General features: G+C 41.5%; 2 protein-coding genes across 2 annotated transcripts in view; both read right to left on the bottom strand.

Annotated features, from left to right (window-relative positions):
- The window catches only part of LOC122760212 (E3 ubiquitin-protein ligase SMURF2), a 49,519-nt gene extending 37,646 nt beyond the window's left edge, over positions 1-11,873 (bottom strand). The window contains exon 1 of the mRNA XM_044015304.1: positions 11,307-11,873. Coding sequence (XP_043871239.1) covers positions 11,307-11,358 — 52 coding nt within the window. The 5' untranslated portion in view covers positions 11,359-11,873. The remainder of the gene's footprint in view (positions 1-11,306) is intronic.
- A 1,244-nt stretch (positions 11,874-13,117) lies between these two features.
- LOC122760209 (importin subunit alpha-1-like) lies at positions 13,118-17,650 on the bottom strand. The gene is made up of 11 exons (XM_044015300.1): positions 17,581-17,650; positions 17,252-17,360; positions 17,013-17,153; positions 15,700-15,788; positions 15,321-15,589; positions 15,117-15,211; positions 14,712-14,975; positions 14,379-14,612; positions 14,073-14,255; positions 13,812-13,961; positions 13,118-13,714 (listed from the first exon to the last, which is right to left on the bottom strand). The coding sequence occupies exons 2-11, from the start codon at positions 17,306-17,308 to the stop codon at positions 13,625-13,627; spliced, it is 1,572 nt and encodes a 523-aa protein (XP_043871235.1). The 5' UTR covers positions 17,309-17,360; positions 17,581-17,650; the 3' UTR covers positions 13,118-13,624.
- Positions 17,651-19,195: the final 1,545 nt, after the last annotated feature.

The raw sequence follows: 19,195 nt of genomic DNA, 5'->3' as shown, positions 1-19,195 counted from the left end.
TGTTCTTGTATAAACAAAAGGCTTCCTTTCCCCCTCCCCACTCCTCCCTTACTTCTCCGAGACTTGAAACGTAAAAGGAGGGGAAAATGTATATGAAGGAGACTGAGTTACAACTTGACAAGTGCTAATGGATGTGCTGGTGAACCTGTTTTTACCAGTCTCTTGCTAAACTTCCCAATCAATCTCCCCTGGCAGGATGTTGGGTAATGTTTAGTCTTGAAAACTGCCTCTGTGTGAGCCCCTGTCAATGAGGCTGCAGTGGAAGGAGGCTGATATAGGCTGGATGCTGGAACGCCATGCATGGCGACCTCACAGACATGGAGCCATTCAGTCTTACACAGGAAGGAAACAAGGCGCAGTTCATTGGGAATAAATCCAAGTTCATTTTGAACTGGACCAACTCAGTACTGTACCAATCTCCCTTTTGGAACTATGGAGCCCAACAAACTTTAATTTCCTGTTTGCATTTCCATCATCCGAAAAAAAAGGTGACAATTCGATCAATGCTGGACTCAAATAACATTTTTCAAAATGCTGGTGGAAACATGAAAAAAGACAGGTGATAGTAAATTTCTCTACAGTTGAAAATCTGTTTCAAAAATTAAGAAGAAACTGTTATATAGTACAACACAGAATACAGAGAGGGCTTGAGCCATGAAGTGCGTCACCTCTTTGTTGTTGTCAGGAGTGATGTTGAGATACCAACCATCAGCCAGCATACTGTACATTAGTGTTCCTTATGGTGGTGCAAGTGCAAACAAAGTTCTCAGGGCTCCAGTGCACATTTCATTTCAGGGAGTACCCCTGAATGTTTGTAGTAAACAATAAGTGTTTTTGGTCCAAATACTAAAACTACAATAATAATATTGTCACTTTGACACTAAACTGCATCCAGGCGGAGTTGGGCGGTCGTGCGCGGGATCAGTGCAGCCCAACCTGAAACCTATAAAAAGCGCACAGGTGACCGTTACTACCTGGTTACTAGGGTTTGGAACCTTCAAGTGTCCAACGACAGTTGTCTTGCAACTGGCGGATGAGTGCAGTGCCTGGCATGGTTTGAGGCGGACCATGACTGTAATCAAGTCTTCCGGCAGCTCGCTGCAAGCACCCCAGCCAGAACCAGCACGTGTCCATTCACAATGGTGCCACTGGAGAAGGCGGGCGCCTTAAGTGTGGGTCTCAGGCTCGCAACCTTCGATCCACCGTAAACAAACTCACGCAAAGGCTTTTCATGCCAGAACCAACAATTGAGGCCCAAAGCATCTGATATGGAACTACTGCTCAGACACGAGCGACTATCTAGTACATTTTAACCTATATTTGTCCATTCTACTAAAACAAACAAAAGATCATTTACCACTAGGTTTAGACACAACAAGCAACGTATGAAATAAACACAACACACAACTCTGGACGAGGACATACTGCATTGCCCTGCTTATGACAGAATAAAAACCTGGCTACACCACTTATATTTATCCCTTAACTGGAGTCAGGCAAAATAGTGCAAGAAGCAGGGTAGGATTTTATAAACTCAGTCCAACTCTTCAACTGTGGAAATGTGGTTGAGGTAAATTTACTTGTAGGCACTGGGAAATGTCTCAGCCATGATAGATCTCTAAATAATAGAAAATCCACTTGTGTCATAAGCAAATCTAATAAGATTTCTACTAGTCACATATTACAGATATTAGAGGCACTTGTAACGCAGTGATCATGGAGCGACTAACTGCCAGGAAAAACGTCTAATGCCTCTACACAGACCTGCACTTTCCAAGATTTACAAAATTAAAAGGGAAAATGTGTAACAAAATCTCCCTGTGCATCACTTTATTCTGAGAGGAAAACTGAAAGGAACACTGTGCAAAAAAGAGGGGGGCAGGGCCTTGTTTCCCTTCTTCCAAGTTAAAAAGAAAAAAATCATAAAGGCATTAAAAATACCTCATCTCTATTTCACACTTGCCCAGTGTATGAAGGGGAAAGTACAATCCTGGGGAGTGGAGAGGAAACTAGATGTATAGTCGGATCATGATTGATAAGCGGTTCAAATTTCACAATCTGCAGATAATAAATAAAAGCAACTACTTCGATAATTAATTAAACGTCATGAAAAATCTATTAACGCTCTGGTTCCAGCTTCTCAGATGAGAAAAACTGAGTGTATTTCAACAGGCTGTTAACACACAAAAATGCTTCTGTGGTAAACTGCAACATTTTATAATCACCATTTTCTGGCATTTAATTATTAATCACTAAAAAGGTCAAATAATTGTCAAGATTGTTGATGAAAATAATCAATAGTTGTAGTAATGCACAACTTCACTGTCTCATCGTCCTTTGCTGAAACCTGTTTTACTACATGAGGAAAGTCACCGCACACAACCACATGTGAGAGGAAAGGGCCTGGCAACGGTGTTAGTGTGAGAACATTTCATCCATCTCACGTCACCTTTTCCCTCAGTGATACAGTCAACTGTAATTGCATAATAGAGGAGTCCACCCCGACTATTTTCAGCTCCAAATAGTGAGAAACCAATGCCACACTGGCAATTTTAGTGGCATTTCTTAACCCTCTGCACCACTCTCTCTTTTCCACTCACTGTGCATTACAACGGAGAATCATCCAGGACGAATGAAGTCTTCCAAAGTACCATCACCACTGCCACAAAGTAAGAAGTCAAAACCATGAGCGGATCAGAGCTCACGCTTCTGCAAGCTTGCACTGCTGTTGGCTGGGACTCGGGCTGCACTGAGTGACTGCACGGCTCTCCGTGATTCTTGGCTCTTTTGCCTCCTGTGATGTAATGGAGACGAGAAGGCCTGAACTGGGCTGTAGTGGAGAGACTGGACGGTACCAACCTGTTCAATAGAATTTGAGGAACATCACAGAGACAGAACTGAGGTAATTGCCAGAGTTACTGCGCTGCCTCTCCAATATAGTCACCCTCGCCAAATTCTGGAGAGTTTTAGTTGCTAAGAATTAATTCCCAACTTCTAGGAGTAGTGTTACATCATTATCACCCAGCCAACATAAACTTGCCAATAAATGTGTTGGACAGAAAGAACTGTGAGCGACACGTAAGAATCAGGACAGTAAATGTGCCAAAATCATCATATCCTTCGAGGTTTCTCCCTTTCTTTCTGGCTTAAGATGTTTATCATCAGTTTTTAATCAACATGACAAATATGTGATGCCTCAGATCAAAAGCCAGCTGTGCACAGGTGCGTACGATAAACACTTTTTACAAGTCATGTTGAAATTAGATGGCACGTGTCTAGAGGACATACGTTATCATGACCAAGTAAAATGTCATCAATCACGGCCATATTTTAAGAACACTGCATGGATTGTTTTTAACACTTCGGTTAAAAAATAACGGGGAATGAATGTGACAAATGCTTTATAGACACATAGATTTATGGTCCTTGGAGATCCAACTTTACGATCAAGCTAAGTATAAGATATGTTTGTGTGGAGAATGCTACATGCGACTAACAGTTATTTCATTCACGTGTTTCTCCTGGAATTTGTCTCCAGCACTAGTGTTATTGTGCCAGTGTCCATAAGGAGAAATGGTACTGGTTCCTCATTGGTCAGTACTGAAGTTCAAGTATCAATAGGTGTCTGAACAAAGCCGGCCACTATCGATATTTGAATTACATTTACTGTGTGCAATACAACTGTACTTGTACGTGTGCAGCATTCCTGCTCCAGCAGTGCTGATAGGAGCTGAAGGTAACTCCTAATGATAAACTGTGTCACTACTAAGTCAAGAAGCTGTTGGCATCACTTTTAAGAACTTCTAATATGTGCTAAATAATCCCAGAGACGTCAGTCAACCAGCAGCCACAGAAGTCAGACCAAACGAGGGAACATGACTCTGGGGGGAAAAAAACTGTTGATGTCACAGTGTTGTTGCCAAGTTTATTGTAAAAGATTTACAGTCCTTCAACTACAGTGGAGTCCATTTCTTCCAACAGCAACCCCTGTCCTCTGGTTGTGAGGTAAAAAGTACATATTCTCTACACAACACCAAATTACATTGAAGTATCAGCAGTGATAAGCAGTACCAGTGTCAACAAATTCCTGATGATACTTATCCCTTATGGGGCTCTGCACATACTGAGGATTCTTTTCAATCTTATTCAAGAGTGTCAAGGATAGGGCTGGGCATCATTTTCATTTTCAAATAGAAAATGCAATTTAAAACAGTGCCATCATCAAATCACAATGGCTGCAATTTAATTGTTCTAATTTTGATAGTTCTATGTTAAATTCAATTTATACAGTTCATATCTTTACATCCTTATCCTTGCATTATACGACAGAAGTTCATATTGTGTTAGTATCTCAAGGTAGAGTTCCAGCTTGATTTAAATCCTAATATAGTTCTGAAAGCTTGACTTTCCCATTATATGCCAGCAAAATCTTTCGGCCCTCGGCACGGAGCAAAAAATCCCAATGTTCGAGTATCACATTTGCTTCTCTATGCTCAACTTCACAGGAATCTCCTGTGGTGTATTTGTTCAACTTTAGCAGAGATGCCATTTGAAACGTGATCGGGTGTGAATATAAACATCTCTCTTCTGATCCCGTCTCCTCAGAGGACTGAAGGGGCTCAAACATAAGGCTGAGGCACGGACAGACGCCTCCAGTCAGCTGTTGGCGTCTTGCGGCTTTTGTAACACCCCCAAACACGAACACACTAATACTTGAGAGACCCCCATCTGCTTGAAGTTAGTCAGAGTTAATCGTATCAACCCATGTCCATACAGGTTTAAAGCAGAGCCATGCAGGTCGAATCATTAATCTCAGGTTACCCTCACTCATCAGACAGCTGGGCAGCAACGCTCTGGCCATCCTGAAGTGAAAGCTTCTCTCCACGAATCGATGTCAAATAAAGCTAATGAGACTGTCCAGTCTGTGCAAGTGATCTCAACCATGCACACTGGTGAGAGATAACAATTACACACGGAAGAAGGTGACAAATAGCCAATACCACAGCTGGAAACAAACACAAGAGAAGTGGAACATTAACCAGTGTAATGATTAGAGATCTGAGCTCTGTTGTACCAGCATGTTGTTCTGAACTGGCACGAGGGTGATGGTGAACTAGCACACTCTCTTAATAGCACCACAGGTGATGGCTACAATGTGATCGGAGAGCTTCTACTGAGCCAACACATGAATTGAATCAATAATTTTCCACAATAAACACGTTGCAAACGGCTGCACCATCCCTACCCACATTCATTTCAGGATGAGGTGCAGCACTATACAAGGCAAGGCCTACCTCTACTTTCGGGTACATGACTGACTGCAGCTGTGGGAATAAGCTTGTGTCAGTACAGCCGTGAAACATAAGGCCAGTGTCTAATTCTTGTACTTGGTGATGGTTTGTATAAGCTGTAACATGAAAGCGGTTATGTTGTGTTCATAGACAGCCTGCACAACACTAAATCCAAGTCAAATGAGTTTGAACATTGATGTAAGATTTATATTCAGCCACTTCAGATGAAAAATATTATGTTTCTCAACTTCTAAGAAAGCACTACATTAAAAAAAAAAAAATGCAAGAAATTAAGGAGATGGCTGAGGCAGTGGACAGGGACAGCATGGAGACCAGGCAGGCAGGAAGGATGGGATAAGAGGCTGCAGACAAGAATCAGTTTAGTTCTCACTGGAACTCCCCTCCCTCACACTCGCCACTAATCCAATTCTGAACCATTAACCACCAAAACAAAGTTAACAGATCAGGCCTTTGAAGGTCTCCCCCAAACCACCCAAGAGGATTAGCACTTCTCCATGACTAAAGAAACACTCACATTAGAAAAATAAAACTGTATGTAAGCATTAGTTGCCAGCTTGTTTTCCTCTCACTTGATAAATGCTCTATGCACAAAGGTGCATCCCATTTATTTGCCACACCAAATTGATGTGAAGTGATAAACTTAATAGTAAGAAAGCATGGACAACAATGAGTACATAGAAAAAGATTATTAAGCCAACATGATTGGAACTACTATGACTTACAACCCATCATGCCTGAACTACAAGTAGCCTTGGTTGTGATTCAATGAAAAGTATTAACTGAGAACAAGGTTGGTAAGTTTCTCTCTTTTTTCCAGCTCCAAATGAAACATGGCGTGTGGATACAGTAAAATATTATTTGCTTTTACTGTTACAAAGCAGCCATTCTCAAGTGTTGATGCTCTCTTCAGCAGGAAGAGCTGGTCTTCCCAAACTACACATGCCACCCACTAATCAAACCCACGGCACGCTGTTATAATACAGTGACAGGACAGAATTGCGAGCCACCCAGTGATATAAGCAACAAACCAGACAAGATGCCTTGTGTCCTGCTGAGTAATATGACTGCACTTTATTGTTGCAGGGGAACCTCAAAAGAGGGAATCTGGACCATTCTGCTCCCCACCTGTCAGGGGTGACATTTGGACAAGTGTTTGGGTCTGGGGAGCACTTCCTCTCTAAGAAGCTGCCCACTCTCTCCCCTTGCTACATCTGGTCTCCTCCTGGCCGTAGTTGAAGGCGGCTGAGGGTAAGGCAACCGCATAATGCTTTGTCCTCATTGAAACGCAGCTGAATCAACAGGAAAGCCAACCCAAGTCAGTCAATTAATTGATGGAACAATTTCAAATTATGGGAGGCTCTCAACGGGGGGAAAGAAAAATGTCTACAAATGATATACAATGATTGCTTGTTATGTTCTCTTTGCGATCTCCTGACCCCAGTGTTTTCCCTGGTCTTTAGCCACTATTATTTTGTTTTCTTTTACATCTTGTTAGAGGAAAATGTGGAAATGTTTGCCGAAAATACATACCCATGATATGCCAGTAGACTCAACAGTTCACCACATGCAGCTAATCACTGCGTATTAACAATGTATCCTGTCTGAACACCCAGATGAACCCAAATCACTTCCATCCAGCCACTCTGTAAAACTAAGACCACATGAATGCAACAAGTGCCAGCTCCGACCACATTAAAACTCTCTTGATGATCAGGTCCTGTGCCTCCACAGACCCATCTGTGCCCAGCTGTGGGAGTTTCTTATTCAAATCATCCAACATCCAAAGATCCCCATCTGCAGACTACAGTCAGACCAAGTGGCATTGAAAAAAGATACCTTAGCCTTTTGCTCAAAGACACACACTGGGCCAGTGTGAAACCCCAGGACTATTTTGCATTTTTTTAAGTAAATCTGTTCTCTTCTCAGCCAGTGTCTGGGTCAGGGAAATACCCCCCAAAACATTGTCAGTTGCAGCAGGTTTAAATTCTGATCATCTGCAGATAAATAGATAATAACACCTACACAGAGAGTTATCAAACAAATCAAGAAAGTGCGTAGGAAGCTCACATAAGGGTGGGAGTGAAATATGCTTCTGACTTGGTTTGAAGGGGAAGAAGCCTAGAGTCGGAAAGAACAGGAGTGACTCAGAGAGGAAGAGGTGGGAATGCGAATGGAGAATTCTAGGGAATCCCACTGAGATAGCTCTTTTCGCTGGTCTGCACCACGCCAAAGAATTCAGATGAGCAAACCACATGCTTAACAAGTCATACGTAAACTCTCAGCTAAGACAAAAATGGCAATAAATGTCAAGAATCTGAATCACACCAGAAAATCAAACACACAGCAGCTCATTTGTTACTCTGATGCACATCTTTCTGTGCAAGGAAATCATTTAGAGGAGCAGGGACAGTGCACCGCTGACAATTGTATATGAGGTCACAGTTTGTGATTAAGTAGATGAATGTCGTCTCCTTTCTGCAGAGTTTCATTCATATTACACGGAACTCCGACTTGGCATTCTTCATCGTGTCATCAGATTTATGGTTGCACGGAAAGTGGTGCAAATTATGCCATGAGCCATGTCTGCATGACAGAATTTAAAAATGATCTGACAAGGCAATGAGCCATTTCTTAATGATGTAATTTATAACTTGATAGATCATGCATATTATGCCAGTGCCTGAGTTTGTGTGTCATGTAATTTCATCAGCTGTGGAGAAGAAAGGAAACCTGTCCCGTCTAGTCAAGGGGCAATTCTCACCCCGAGTGTTAGTTTTAGCAGCTTGCTTGCCATATTTTTCCAGTTTAATAGCTGGCAAACATCTGCAACATCTGGTTCAAATGGACAGGGGGGTTGTCAACACGGAGAGACGCCTACAGCACAAACAGCTACAGGCCTCTTTAAATGTAGCAACTCATCATTCACAACCTGCTTGGAAACAAAGTCATCGGCAAGTATGTGTCAAAAATCAACTTGACTACAGATGACAACATGGAGCTGCAATGTCGCAATGACACTTTCTGGGACCGTTACTCCCCAAGCGGTGATCTAACCAACCTAGCATAAACAGCTGTGCAGCACTATGAAAAATAAATAAATAAACACAAGGAAAATAATACAGGAAGCCCCTCGATCAAAAGTGAGTGCTACGTCTTTACCATGAGATGGCTGCCTTTCTTGCATGCTCCAAATACTGATTTGCACTGTTTTCAGGGCTGACCGTGCAGATGACAGAACAACATATTACATAATTAGTGCAACATATAAAGACTGAGGTCACCAAACATTTTATGGAGTTGTATTGTTCCCTAGCAGAGATTATATTTATTCTGGAGGGCTATACAGTCAGTGTCGATCAGCATCAAGAGGAGCGGTGGTCTGTGAGGTCCTGCACTCTCCATTCTTCACTGTGGACTCACATTCTTAGCATTCCACCAGGAGACCACTGCAGTTCATCACAAAATGTGGTGACAGAACTGATTCACAACCTAACGACTCCTCTGGATTTCAACATGATGGTTGCGTACATAAAGATGATGTAGTGGCATGTCTCTGAGGGACATCAGCAAATGATAAAGTGACCAATTCTTACACAGTATCTAGCAAATTGTTGCTGTACTTCAGTGCAATCGACAGAAGGGTAACAGGTTCATGCCTTTTTTTAAAGTATATGTCCTGGATAAGAATTATTACTGTCAAAATATAATGCAACAAAATGCTCAAACCAGCTTGACAAAAATTCCTCTGAAAGTATTCAACTACTGTATATTGGAAGTAAAGTCACCTAAAAATGCCTCTTATCAATTATTATAATGTTATAGGGTAAATCTTATTAAGATCCCTCCTTCATGTCTCCACTTATTCCTATTAGGAACAGCACCATCTTAAATATTTGATTTGGCCCGTCCTGATAGGAGCGGACAGCCCTGGAATTTGATTCAGGTCAGACCCTGGACTTACATCAAAAGGGGCAGCTGTTAGGTTCCAGTCAAAACATTGTGCGCTCATGTAAACCTTTTCCCTGTTTGTGTTGAAAAGGCACAAACCAAACAGCTGAGGGAGAGAGGAAAGGAGGGAGAAAGGAGTCCAAACAAACCTCCACAACTGTACGATGTTCTTCACAACAAATTATTTGTTCTGAATAGACCCAACTCCAACAGGGCGTGCAGACGTGGAATCTTTTTCTTAGATCAGATATTTTCAGGCAGACTGTCTGCACTGTTAATTGCAAGTAATGAAAACAGATTTCTGTGTGCAGACATTATCAGTGTATTGGCATGTGATGTGTGGCTTTGGCAAAAACGTAGTCGTACCCATGTTTGTGATGCACCTTTCAAATAAGAATGCAGGAAAAATTGTGACTGTGAAGTGCATCATCTTGTTCTCCAAACAATCATGTCATGTCGTTTTTATAAATATAACTATATAGTGTTTTTTAATTTCCCCGAGGGAACCTCCCAAAGGGATTAATAAAGTCGTCTGTCTGTCTGTCAATGTTATGGCTTAGCTGTACACCGAGGAGTGTGGTGTGATCCCCACTCCTCCATAGTATTCTGCAGAATCAGTAATTAAGTCCTTTCCTTACATCACCAATGTTCATGTTATCGTTGTATGTTTAAAGGATGGTACAGGTTTTTTGAAAGGCTAACTATCACAGAGAAAATATGCATTTTTATTTTACAAAAAACACGAAAGCTGCTGAACTGGTAAGTGTGCATCACTTAAGTAAAACCGAACAAAGGAGGTCAAGCACCAAAGTCACAAGATAATGTTTTTTTTAAGCGTAGTGATGGAGGCAGCAGTAGAGTAACAACTCCTGTGTGCCATGAAGTAAAAAATCACCGGTGTTCTCTATAGCATTTGGTGCAGAGTGTCAGATTCCAGCCAGGGAACAGTAGACTTCAGAATAGGTATATTACTTTAGGTGAGCCTTTTCGTAAAGTGGTGAAAATGTGTCCCTGCATGTCCAGGTCCCAGGCTTGTTCACAGAAATGGTGGAACCAGCCTGGGTGACATGCTCAGCAACATGCTTGGCAAAATCAGTGTTAATAATGTATTAATAGCTCATACAACCACACTTAAAAAACTGAATCATCCCTTTATGGCTGATGCAAAAGAACATGTGCATTCACACCCAAATGCATCTGTGGCAATGTGATTTGAATCCCATTACAAACCACCTCCAAAAACTGTTATAAATCAGCCTTTGACTGGTTTTTTTTTTAACAGTCCAAACAATATCATCATGTAAAAGTACAAAATGCTCAGTGGCTGTAAATCAACTTGCAATTCGGGGTTGCATTTTAATGGTGACCTGTTTAAACAACAATGACAAAGGAGTCAGCTGTCTGTCAGTTAGCAGTTATGGGACACTGTTCACTGTGTAGTGGCAGTTGCACACTCTTGTGACCTATGGAGCAGCCAGTCATATCAGCCCGGGTTTGTTCTGGCATAAAGGCTTGATTATGACTAACTGCCAGACTGTCTGGCTAGGCTAACGTCGGCTAGCCAACTTTATGTGATAGCCCATCTGTCAGCAGAGCACTGCCGGGTAGCCCTCCTACAAATATGTACATACATTTATTACATTTATTAATATTTTTGTTTCATAAAGAAACAAACTCAAGGCAGAGGAATACAACATATACGTTAGTCTGGAAGCCGTGTTACCGGTGGTGACGGTGGTGGTTGCTGGCGACAGTCACACACACATACACACACACACACACACACATAGGGTTGAGTCTATTTCCAAGAAAAGGAATATTAAATTCATGCTCAGTTTAGCAGTGGTGGTCAGCACAGCGAAAACCATGCACAATTCAAAGGTAACGTAGCTGTACACAACAACGTTAGAATCACAGGAGACATAATTCGGCGGAAAGCCAAACTCCATGGCCCATGGGAACTGTTCCCATCCAACAAATACACCGAGCCCTCCAAGCCAGTGTGTGCGGGGGTAGAGTTGGGGATTTAAAAGCGTTGCTAGCTACCTGTTAGTCGTAGCTTCACCGGGCCATTCCGTCGAACTCCTTGGTTAGACATGTCCTCTTGGTAGCAGCCTTCACTGCGCGCAATAAAAGTGTGTCGTTAAATGTAAAAAAAAATATATATTATAATAACAGTAATATTAATAATAACAACCACTCCGTCAGTTTTACACAATAATGGAGTCAAGACATTGTGGCCCGGATGTGGACTGAACTGCCATAGCGAGAGCTCACAAATGCTACGAATAATAATAATAATAATGATAATTTTAAATATAAAAAAAATAAAAGGAGGGGTAAATAAAATAGCGTGTTGTAGCGCTGCTGCAGAGAACCATTCACTGAGAATGACTTCGGCTCGGGGGAGACATAAAACCGGGGCAGCTGGAGGGAGTCGCGGCGCTGCTGTTACGCGGTGTTTGTCTTCACATCTTCGTTAGGAGCCTCTTCTGCCCCGGACTGACTCGTCCTGTGCTCCCCGCTCGGTGAGAGTTAAAGTGTGGAGGAGATCCCACCTCAGGAGAATGCTGGTAGGAGCTGACCGGTGACGACAACACACTGTAGAGGGGGGAGGGGGGGGGGAGTCAAACAAGTCTCCAGCATGTGGTGGCACCGAAATGTAATAACACAGACACACACACAAACACACTCTCACACAGATCCCAGTGTGTCCTTGAGTAGCGAACAGTTTTTACTTTTCCGGTCTTCTGACATTTGCCATTGTTTGTCAGAATAGCTGAATGTACTAAAATAACATAGCCTCATTAAAATAACACACTGATGTTAAAATACCTGTACTTCATAGTCTTGTGTTCTGATTTACTTTAATTTACCCGACAGCAGGGGTGTCAAACCTACGGCCCGTGGGCCAGAGCCGGCCCACCAGTGGGTCCAATTCGGGGCCCCAGGATGAATTTGTGAAATATTACATTTTCGGTTCCAAATGTTTTGTGCCTTTGTAAATGGTTAACTTAGGCATAATATTGTTGAAATTGCACTTATCAAGACATTTCAGGGTATTTTGTAAAATGATACTTAATTTAATGTAAAACGACGGGGAACATTTTGAGTGCTTGTTGTTAATAGGTTCTTATAATATTATTTGACTGGTCTGGCCCACTTGAGATCAAATTGTGCTGTATGTGGCCGCTGAACTAAAATGAGTTTGGTACCCCTGCCCCACAGAATAAAATGTAGTGTTAAGATGCACAATTTTACACAATACAATACTTATCATATTATAATGTGCTATGATGGGTTGCTTTATTTGCCACAATGGGCTACCTGCAGTTGTTTATAGTGGTATGATGTTCTGATTGTACACTGTCAAATTAAAAATACCTTTGGTTTAATACAGTGGTAAGCTGTTCTGATGGCTAAAACGCAGCCTAATTGTGTCAGTTGTTCTTCTATCTTTAGGTTGAGCCAAACAGTAGTTCATTTCCATTTTTAAAATGTTTATTGGACATTTCAGTCTTATGTAAATGAAAGTGATCTGAGATAACCTGACTGCTCTGACCTTCCAGCCTTGAGGAAATCTGGCTAATGACTAGGGAAAGGGACCAGTCACGGGGGAAGGTCAGAAAGAGGAGATGCTTCAATGGGTTATGGTGCAGAGAAGCTTTTGCATACAACTATTTTTGATAGCGATGAGAACTTGCCTCTGTCTGTCATGTATGAAGCAAGTGAGACACGTTTCATAGTCCATGGAGTGTTTTGGGAGATAAATATTACAAAGAATATTAATTTAAATCCTGTCAAAATGGTGGAGATACACTCATGACAGCTTGATTTTAAAAATGGACCAGTCTCAATGCAATAAAAACACTATAAATTATTTATTTAAAAAAAATCTGATACAAAGTGGGGACGATGGCAACCAGTTTTTACTTGTAAATTGACTGCCATTTCAGTAAGAAACAGAACTGTACAAATGCTGGCGCACGTCTTTCATAACAAAGATGCCCCACTGAACAGAAACATCATTTGAACTCAATTCTGTTTTGCACACATTTGTTCATGTTTATCGCATTACAATTCTTGCTAGTCAGGATATATTTATCAAGCAAAGAAACTTGCTACATCTACTATCAACACTGTTCCAAGGCACAAGATTGAAAAGTATTTATAAACTACCATTGGTGTAAATATACTTTGTAGTGAAATAATAACTCCCCACACATAATATGACAACTTTATTTACATGTTTTTCAGTCACATTTAAAAAAAAACTGTATGTACAGTACATACAAAGACACACATAGAAAAGGACAAACAGCAGTTTTAGTGAAGAGAGTACAGTACAGGGGTTAGAAAGTCACCTAAAAGTTGAAAGTGCTTTGGTTTTCACTGATTTGGAAAGCATAACCATCAGTGGTTGATTCCGGGGCCACACTCTGTACCTCCTCCTCCTTTAAAAATAAGAAAATACAAAACAGTGAGACCACTCAGGGAGACAGCATAACAATAAAATTTTCTGTTACCGTTAGCTCTTTTGAGGTCACTTACCTCTTCAGAAAAGTACTTCTCAATCAGGTTGAGAGCCGCTTTGTACACCATCTCATTCTCATGGGACTGCAGGCCTTCTATCTTGTCCAGTCCACCACATTCCTCCATCATGAGACTCAGCTTGTCTGACTCCCCAATTTTATCTCCAGCCTAACACAAAAACATGAGATATTTTTACAGACATCATGCCAGCTGTATTTGGGGGGCGGGGTGGACAAAAACAAAAAAAACCCACTCACATTTACATGACAAAACACTCACCAGGAAGATGTTGGTGATGGCATCCAAGATGACGAGGATAATTTTGCTGTCTTTTGAGGAGAGTAAATTCAAAAGAGGCTCAAGCACATTGGCTTGAACCAGAAAAACCACCTGCTGAACACTGCCCCCGCTGGTGAAATTTGTAATGGCCCATACAGCCTCTTTTTGAGTTTTGTAGTCACCCTGCAGAGAAAGGAATAACAAATTAACTAAAAACCTGGAACAACATCCAATGAAGGAATCTGATTTACAAGAGCTCAGTGGTCAAAATTCAATTAAGCCTTGGTTTAAGAGAGCCAAACATACCCGTGCAAGAGTTTCAATCATATATGGAACAAGGCCGGCGTCTATGACCTCCTGGATTTGGCAGTCTCTTCCTGCAGTGATGTTGGACAGAGTCCAGGCTGCCTCTTTCTGGATGTTGGCTTTTTTGTGCCGCAGCAGTCGATGGAACATGGACAGGGCCCCTGCATCAAGAACTGCTTGAGTCTGCTCATCTGTCCCGGTCACAATGTTGCCAATGGCACGCAGTGCGGGGGTCTGAGGAAGGGTGAGAGACAGGGGTCATTACATACGCTGGGAAGACCTCAGGAGAGGCTGCAGGGCGATCACACAGAGGGTGTCTCTGCATATACGTACAATGATAGACAGCTCATCAAAGCCGAGCAGCTTCACAAGGCGGGGAATTACGCCAGTTTGGACCACCACCTGGATGCGGTCATTTGAGCCGTCTGTTAGGTAAGAAACGGCCCAACACGCATCAGCCAAGACCTCCAGATCGTCGTGGTGCAGTAGACGGATGAGAGCGGGTAAGATCTGCTGGATGGCAGTCAAAGGTGGGGAGGGGTTCTTGTTGCGGCAGAGGTTTGACAGCGTCCATGTCACATTTCTCACATAGCCGGTCTGCAAAGCAATCAAATGAGTGAAGGCATTAGTTTGACATGATAAACTTAGGGCACCCCCTAGTGGACAACCAAAGGAATAAACAGTTAAGCATGCATAAGAGGGAACAGTCTGAATTAAATTGTTCCAATACTAACTTACATTAAACATGGACAGATCAGGGACTGCCATCAGACTGAGCAGAGGGGCCACAGCTCCATGCTTGATGACCTTGTCTCTAAGAGCCGATCCATCACCTAAAGAGGAAGAATGGCAAAAAAAAATAAAAAATACACCACGCATTTAGATTGACAAACAAGTCATGTCAATGTTTTTTTAAAAAAATATATATATTCTGTCAATTACCAGCAATGTTTCCAAGAGCCCAGACAGCTTGTTCGCTGATATGCTGGTGGGGGGATGTAATCAGGCTAATGAAGGCAGGAACGGCTCCGCCTCCAACGACAGCAACCGTCTGGTCAGACGTCCCGGAGGCAATATTGGTCAGGGCCCAGGAAGCCTCGAACTGAATTGGAGGACAGTCCACCAGCCCCAGGAACGAGACGAACTTGGGAATCAGACCAGCGCTGATCAATTGATCAATGGGAGGATGCTTGTCACGTGACAACAGTTTTCTGTGTTGGGGGGACAATGCAGTAAAAATAAGTCATGGCGGAAGAACTTGGTCATTTGTGATTGTGCAGTAATACTCAATGTTCGGTGATCTTTGATGAACTGTCCTTACCGTGCAGCCTGTGTAGCCTGGAGCTGGGATTCGGGGTTGTCACTGTTCACTCCTGCGACAATCTCTTCTACAGTCCACTGCCTGGCAGCCTGCAATTTGTTACACAATATTTGAACACACATACAGGTGGTTTACCCTTTACTATGTCAGTTTCAGTCTATTGTATGCACATGAAAAAAAAAAAAGAAAAAAAAAAGGAAAAAAAAAAGGAAAATCTTATAATATTGCAGGTGGAAAAGTTTTCTAATTAATACATTTGGGACTACTGAACTATGACTATTGTCAGATTTTTCAGCTTTTTAAATTTTTCCTGGTTTCTTTGCTCCATATAAGAAATCATTAAAACTGATTTTTTTATTTTGGACAAAACAAAAAACATTATCCTTTCCAAGTTTGAGAAATATGACACATTTTATGGACCAAAAGACAACGCGATTAAAATCAAGAAAACTGACGGATTAATCGCTTACGAAAATAAATCTATCCATCTCTCTCTATATATAAAAATCTCTATCTCATATGTGTGTGTATGTACGTGTGTGTGTGTGTGTATATATATATATTTTATACTGTAAATGTATATTAGTGCAATATACTTATATAATTTCCCATGTTCAACCTTTGTTTATACTGTACATATCAAATATCAAGCCCATACTGTGTATTATATTCTGCATATATGTCCATAATGTACATTCTATTTTAACACATATACATACATATACATACATAAAAATCTTCTACTTTATTAATCCCCTTAGGGAAATTATTTCTCTGCATTTGACCCATCAGTCCACATGAAGGACCCACTACAAACACTGGAAATTAATGGGGGTTGGGTACCTTGCTCAGGGGTACCCCAGCCCTTTTGACCTGGTGGGGACTTGAACCAGCGACCCTCCGGTTACAAGCCAAGTTCCCTTTCCACTTGGCCACAGGCTGCCGATAAGTCTAGTCTTATAGTGTTAATAGCTTTTTAGATATTGTACTTTTTTGGAAAACACACGTTTACTATTTTAAAATCTTTACTGTCATGTAACAATGTAAACATCCCCTATCTTATATTGGAAAATATATGTAAAATATGTAAAAAAAAACTCTATATTTATAGATATATACGTCAATATTTGTTATAGATCAAAAACGAAAAGGTAACAGTCATTTGGACTGGATCAGGGTGGAGTCAAAACATTTCATGTCATCTCTTCTCACAATGTTTTAACGGATTATTTCCTTATTTTTACTGTTGTCATTGTTTAGGACAGAACTTAATAAGCATATGAATATAAAAAATTGGGGGCACACATACATACCTGACAGTTCTGACTTCTCTCCTGCAGTGGAGAAGTCGCCTCGTCAGGAAACGCGGCCACATTTCTTCTCTTGAACATCTGGTCATCTTTCTTCGCTTTACGGAGCTCCACGTTCACCTCCACTCTCCTGCGTCGAAGCTCCTGCGTTTATTTGAAACCATGTCAAACATATACTCAAACAGCCACAACCCAACTGTCAAATGTTCGGATTAATAACAAACACACATAAAAACCCTCACATTTGCATCTCTGCCTTTGTTCTTGAACTTGTTCAGACGATCCGCGTTCTCAGACATTTTCAGGAAGCTAGTCAGCAGCGGTAACCAGACTGTCTGTGTGCGATTATTCCTGAGAAATTAAACATAAAACTAGTTAGGTGGATCACTGTGAGCTGCCTCGTGATGCTGCTGCAACACGACTGACAAACGTAACAAGACGAGCAGGACGTCTCTTCCTTCTAGAACATGAACCTTATCTTACGTTAACAATTCAATAAACAGTCGAATATCAAACAAAAAATGTTCTTTTGGACAATTGTAAAGAAACGAGAGCAGAACATATTCGTTACCTTCAGCAGGAGAAGTTGTAGTGGCACAAAGTCCCGTACTGACCTTTAAATTGTTCCCACAAAGCGTCCTGATTGGACTATTTGAGCTGTCGCATCCAACCGCCTCACTTCATTGGCCTGTTTAAAAAAAAATCACAGAGCTCACGGGAAGTGACGTCACGATGCTTAACATCGCGAGACCTTGACCGCATGTGGAGAACACGCGTTTTAAACTCTGTAATGGTAGCAGAAAAACAGCGTTTCTTCTCTCTTTTTGGTTAATGTAATATAGTTATACATAATAAAACATCACATAACGTTTGTTTATTCGCAAATATTTCGGGTTCTTTTATAATATTTAGCAGCATTAGTACTAGAGCTCAGCAGCCAATCAGAACATAGTATTTCTTGTTGCTAGGTGCATTATTGTTATTATTTTAATTATTAAAGTGTCAGTTTGAAGTGTAAAGAGTATGAACTTAACGTATGGTGACAAGTTAACTTGATGGAGACTTACAGGGTCCTGGACATTGGTTTTTAAAGAGCTTGGTCCACTGCAAGATTTTAGGTCTTGGAGTCCAGAGTAGGCGGAGTTACATATTTTTTTGAACCACAGCCATCATCCAATCGATGTTAGGTCTATGAGAACCTAGCACCATGTAAGGTTCAAGGGTCTGGAAATGTTGAACCCTCAAATGGTTGCATGGCAAACGTAATGCCAAGCACTCTCATACACAGGTAACAAAGTTTATTACACAACACTTTACACTGATTGTAACATGTCACATAACATTACATAAGCACATAATACATGTTTACAAGCGGGATGACATTATATGAGACAACAGCGCCTTTAGTTTCTTCAACACAAAGTTGCTTTTCAGCGAGTGGTATTCGCGGATAAAAGTTTCATGGACATATGGTCGTATTTCGTACTGGCAGTGAGGCTTTTTCGTGACCTGGGAAGCTTTAGACGTCCACGCTACACTGAGACGCATCACATATTGTGATATTGCAATGTATGTGATGTGATCTTCTTTGTAGACCGCATACTCGTCCAACTGAACGTTCTCCTCTTGCTCACCTGAGAAGACAGACAAGCGCTTCATCAAGTCAAAGCACCACGGAGATAAAAGCCAAAGAATAAAGACAACAAAAAGGTCTCTCACCTTTGATGTTTCTGTCAAAAGTTGATATTACTGGTCAGTCTTCAAAGGCATTTCAACCCCTCATGGAGATACAAGCCTGCGTAGTGGGATAAAGCTCAGTCCAGCCATCTGGCGTAGAGCTGTAATCGGGCTTTAAAAGTTAGGCCCGACAAGAATATTTTGATTGACAGCTTTTTAAAAGCCCGAATCCGTTTACAGCCCGACATTATTCAAATGTGCGCAGGCACACAGCTCTTTTGCCTTTTGTCAAGAATGAGTCATTTATACATCTACATGGGCCACTTGGACGTTGGAACAAAGAAATAAAAGAAGCCCTCTGTTAACATCATAACATCTCTAGCACTATAAATAAGCCTAGGAGGAGGAGTGGGTTCGCCACCGGAGAGCTCCGGGTCTGGACTCTCCACATCTGGTGCACCTGCAGCCATGGCTTGCAGAAGAGTGCGGGCATGAGCATGAACGGCATT

Source organism: Solea senegalensis, unplaced genomic scaffold (assembly GCF_019176455.1).
Source record: "Solea senegalensis isolate Sse05_10M unplaced genomic scaffold, IFAPA_SoseM_1 scf7180000013226, whole genome shotgun sequence".
Taxonomy (NCBI): Eukaryota; Metazoa; Chordata; class Actinopteri; order Pleuronectiformes; family Soleidae; genus Solea; species Solea senegalensis.
This window is presented reverse-complemented; position numbering and strand designations above follow the sequence as displayed.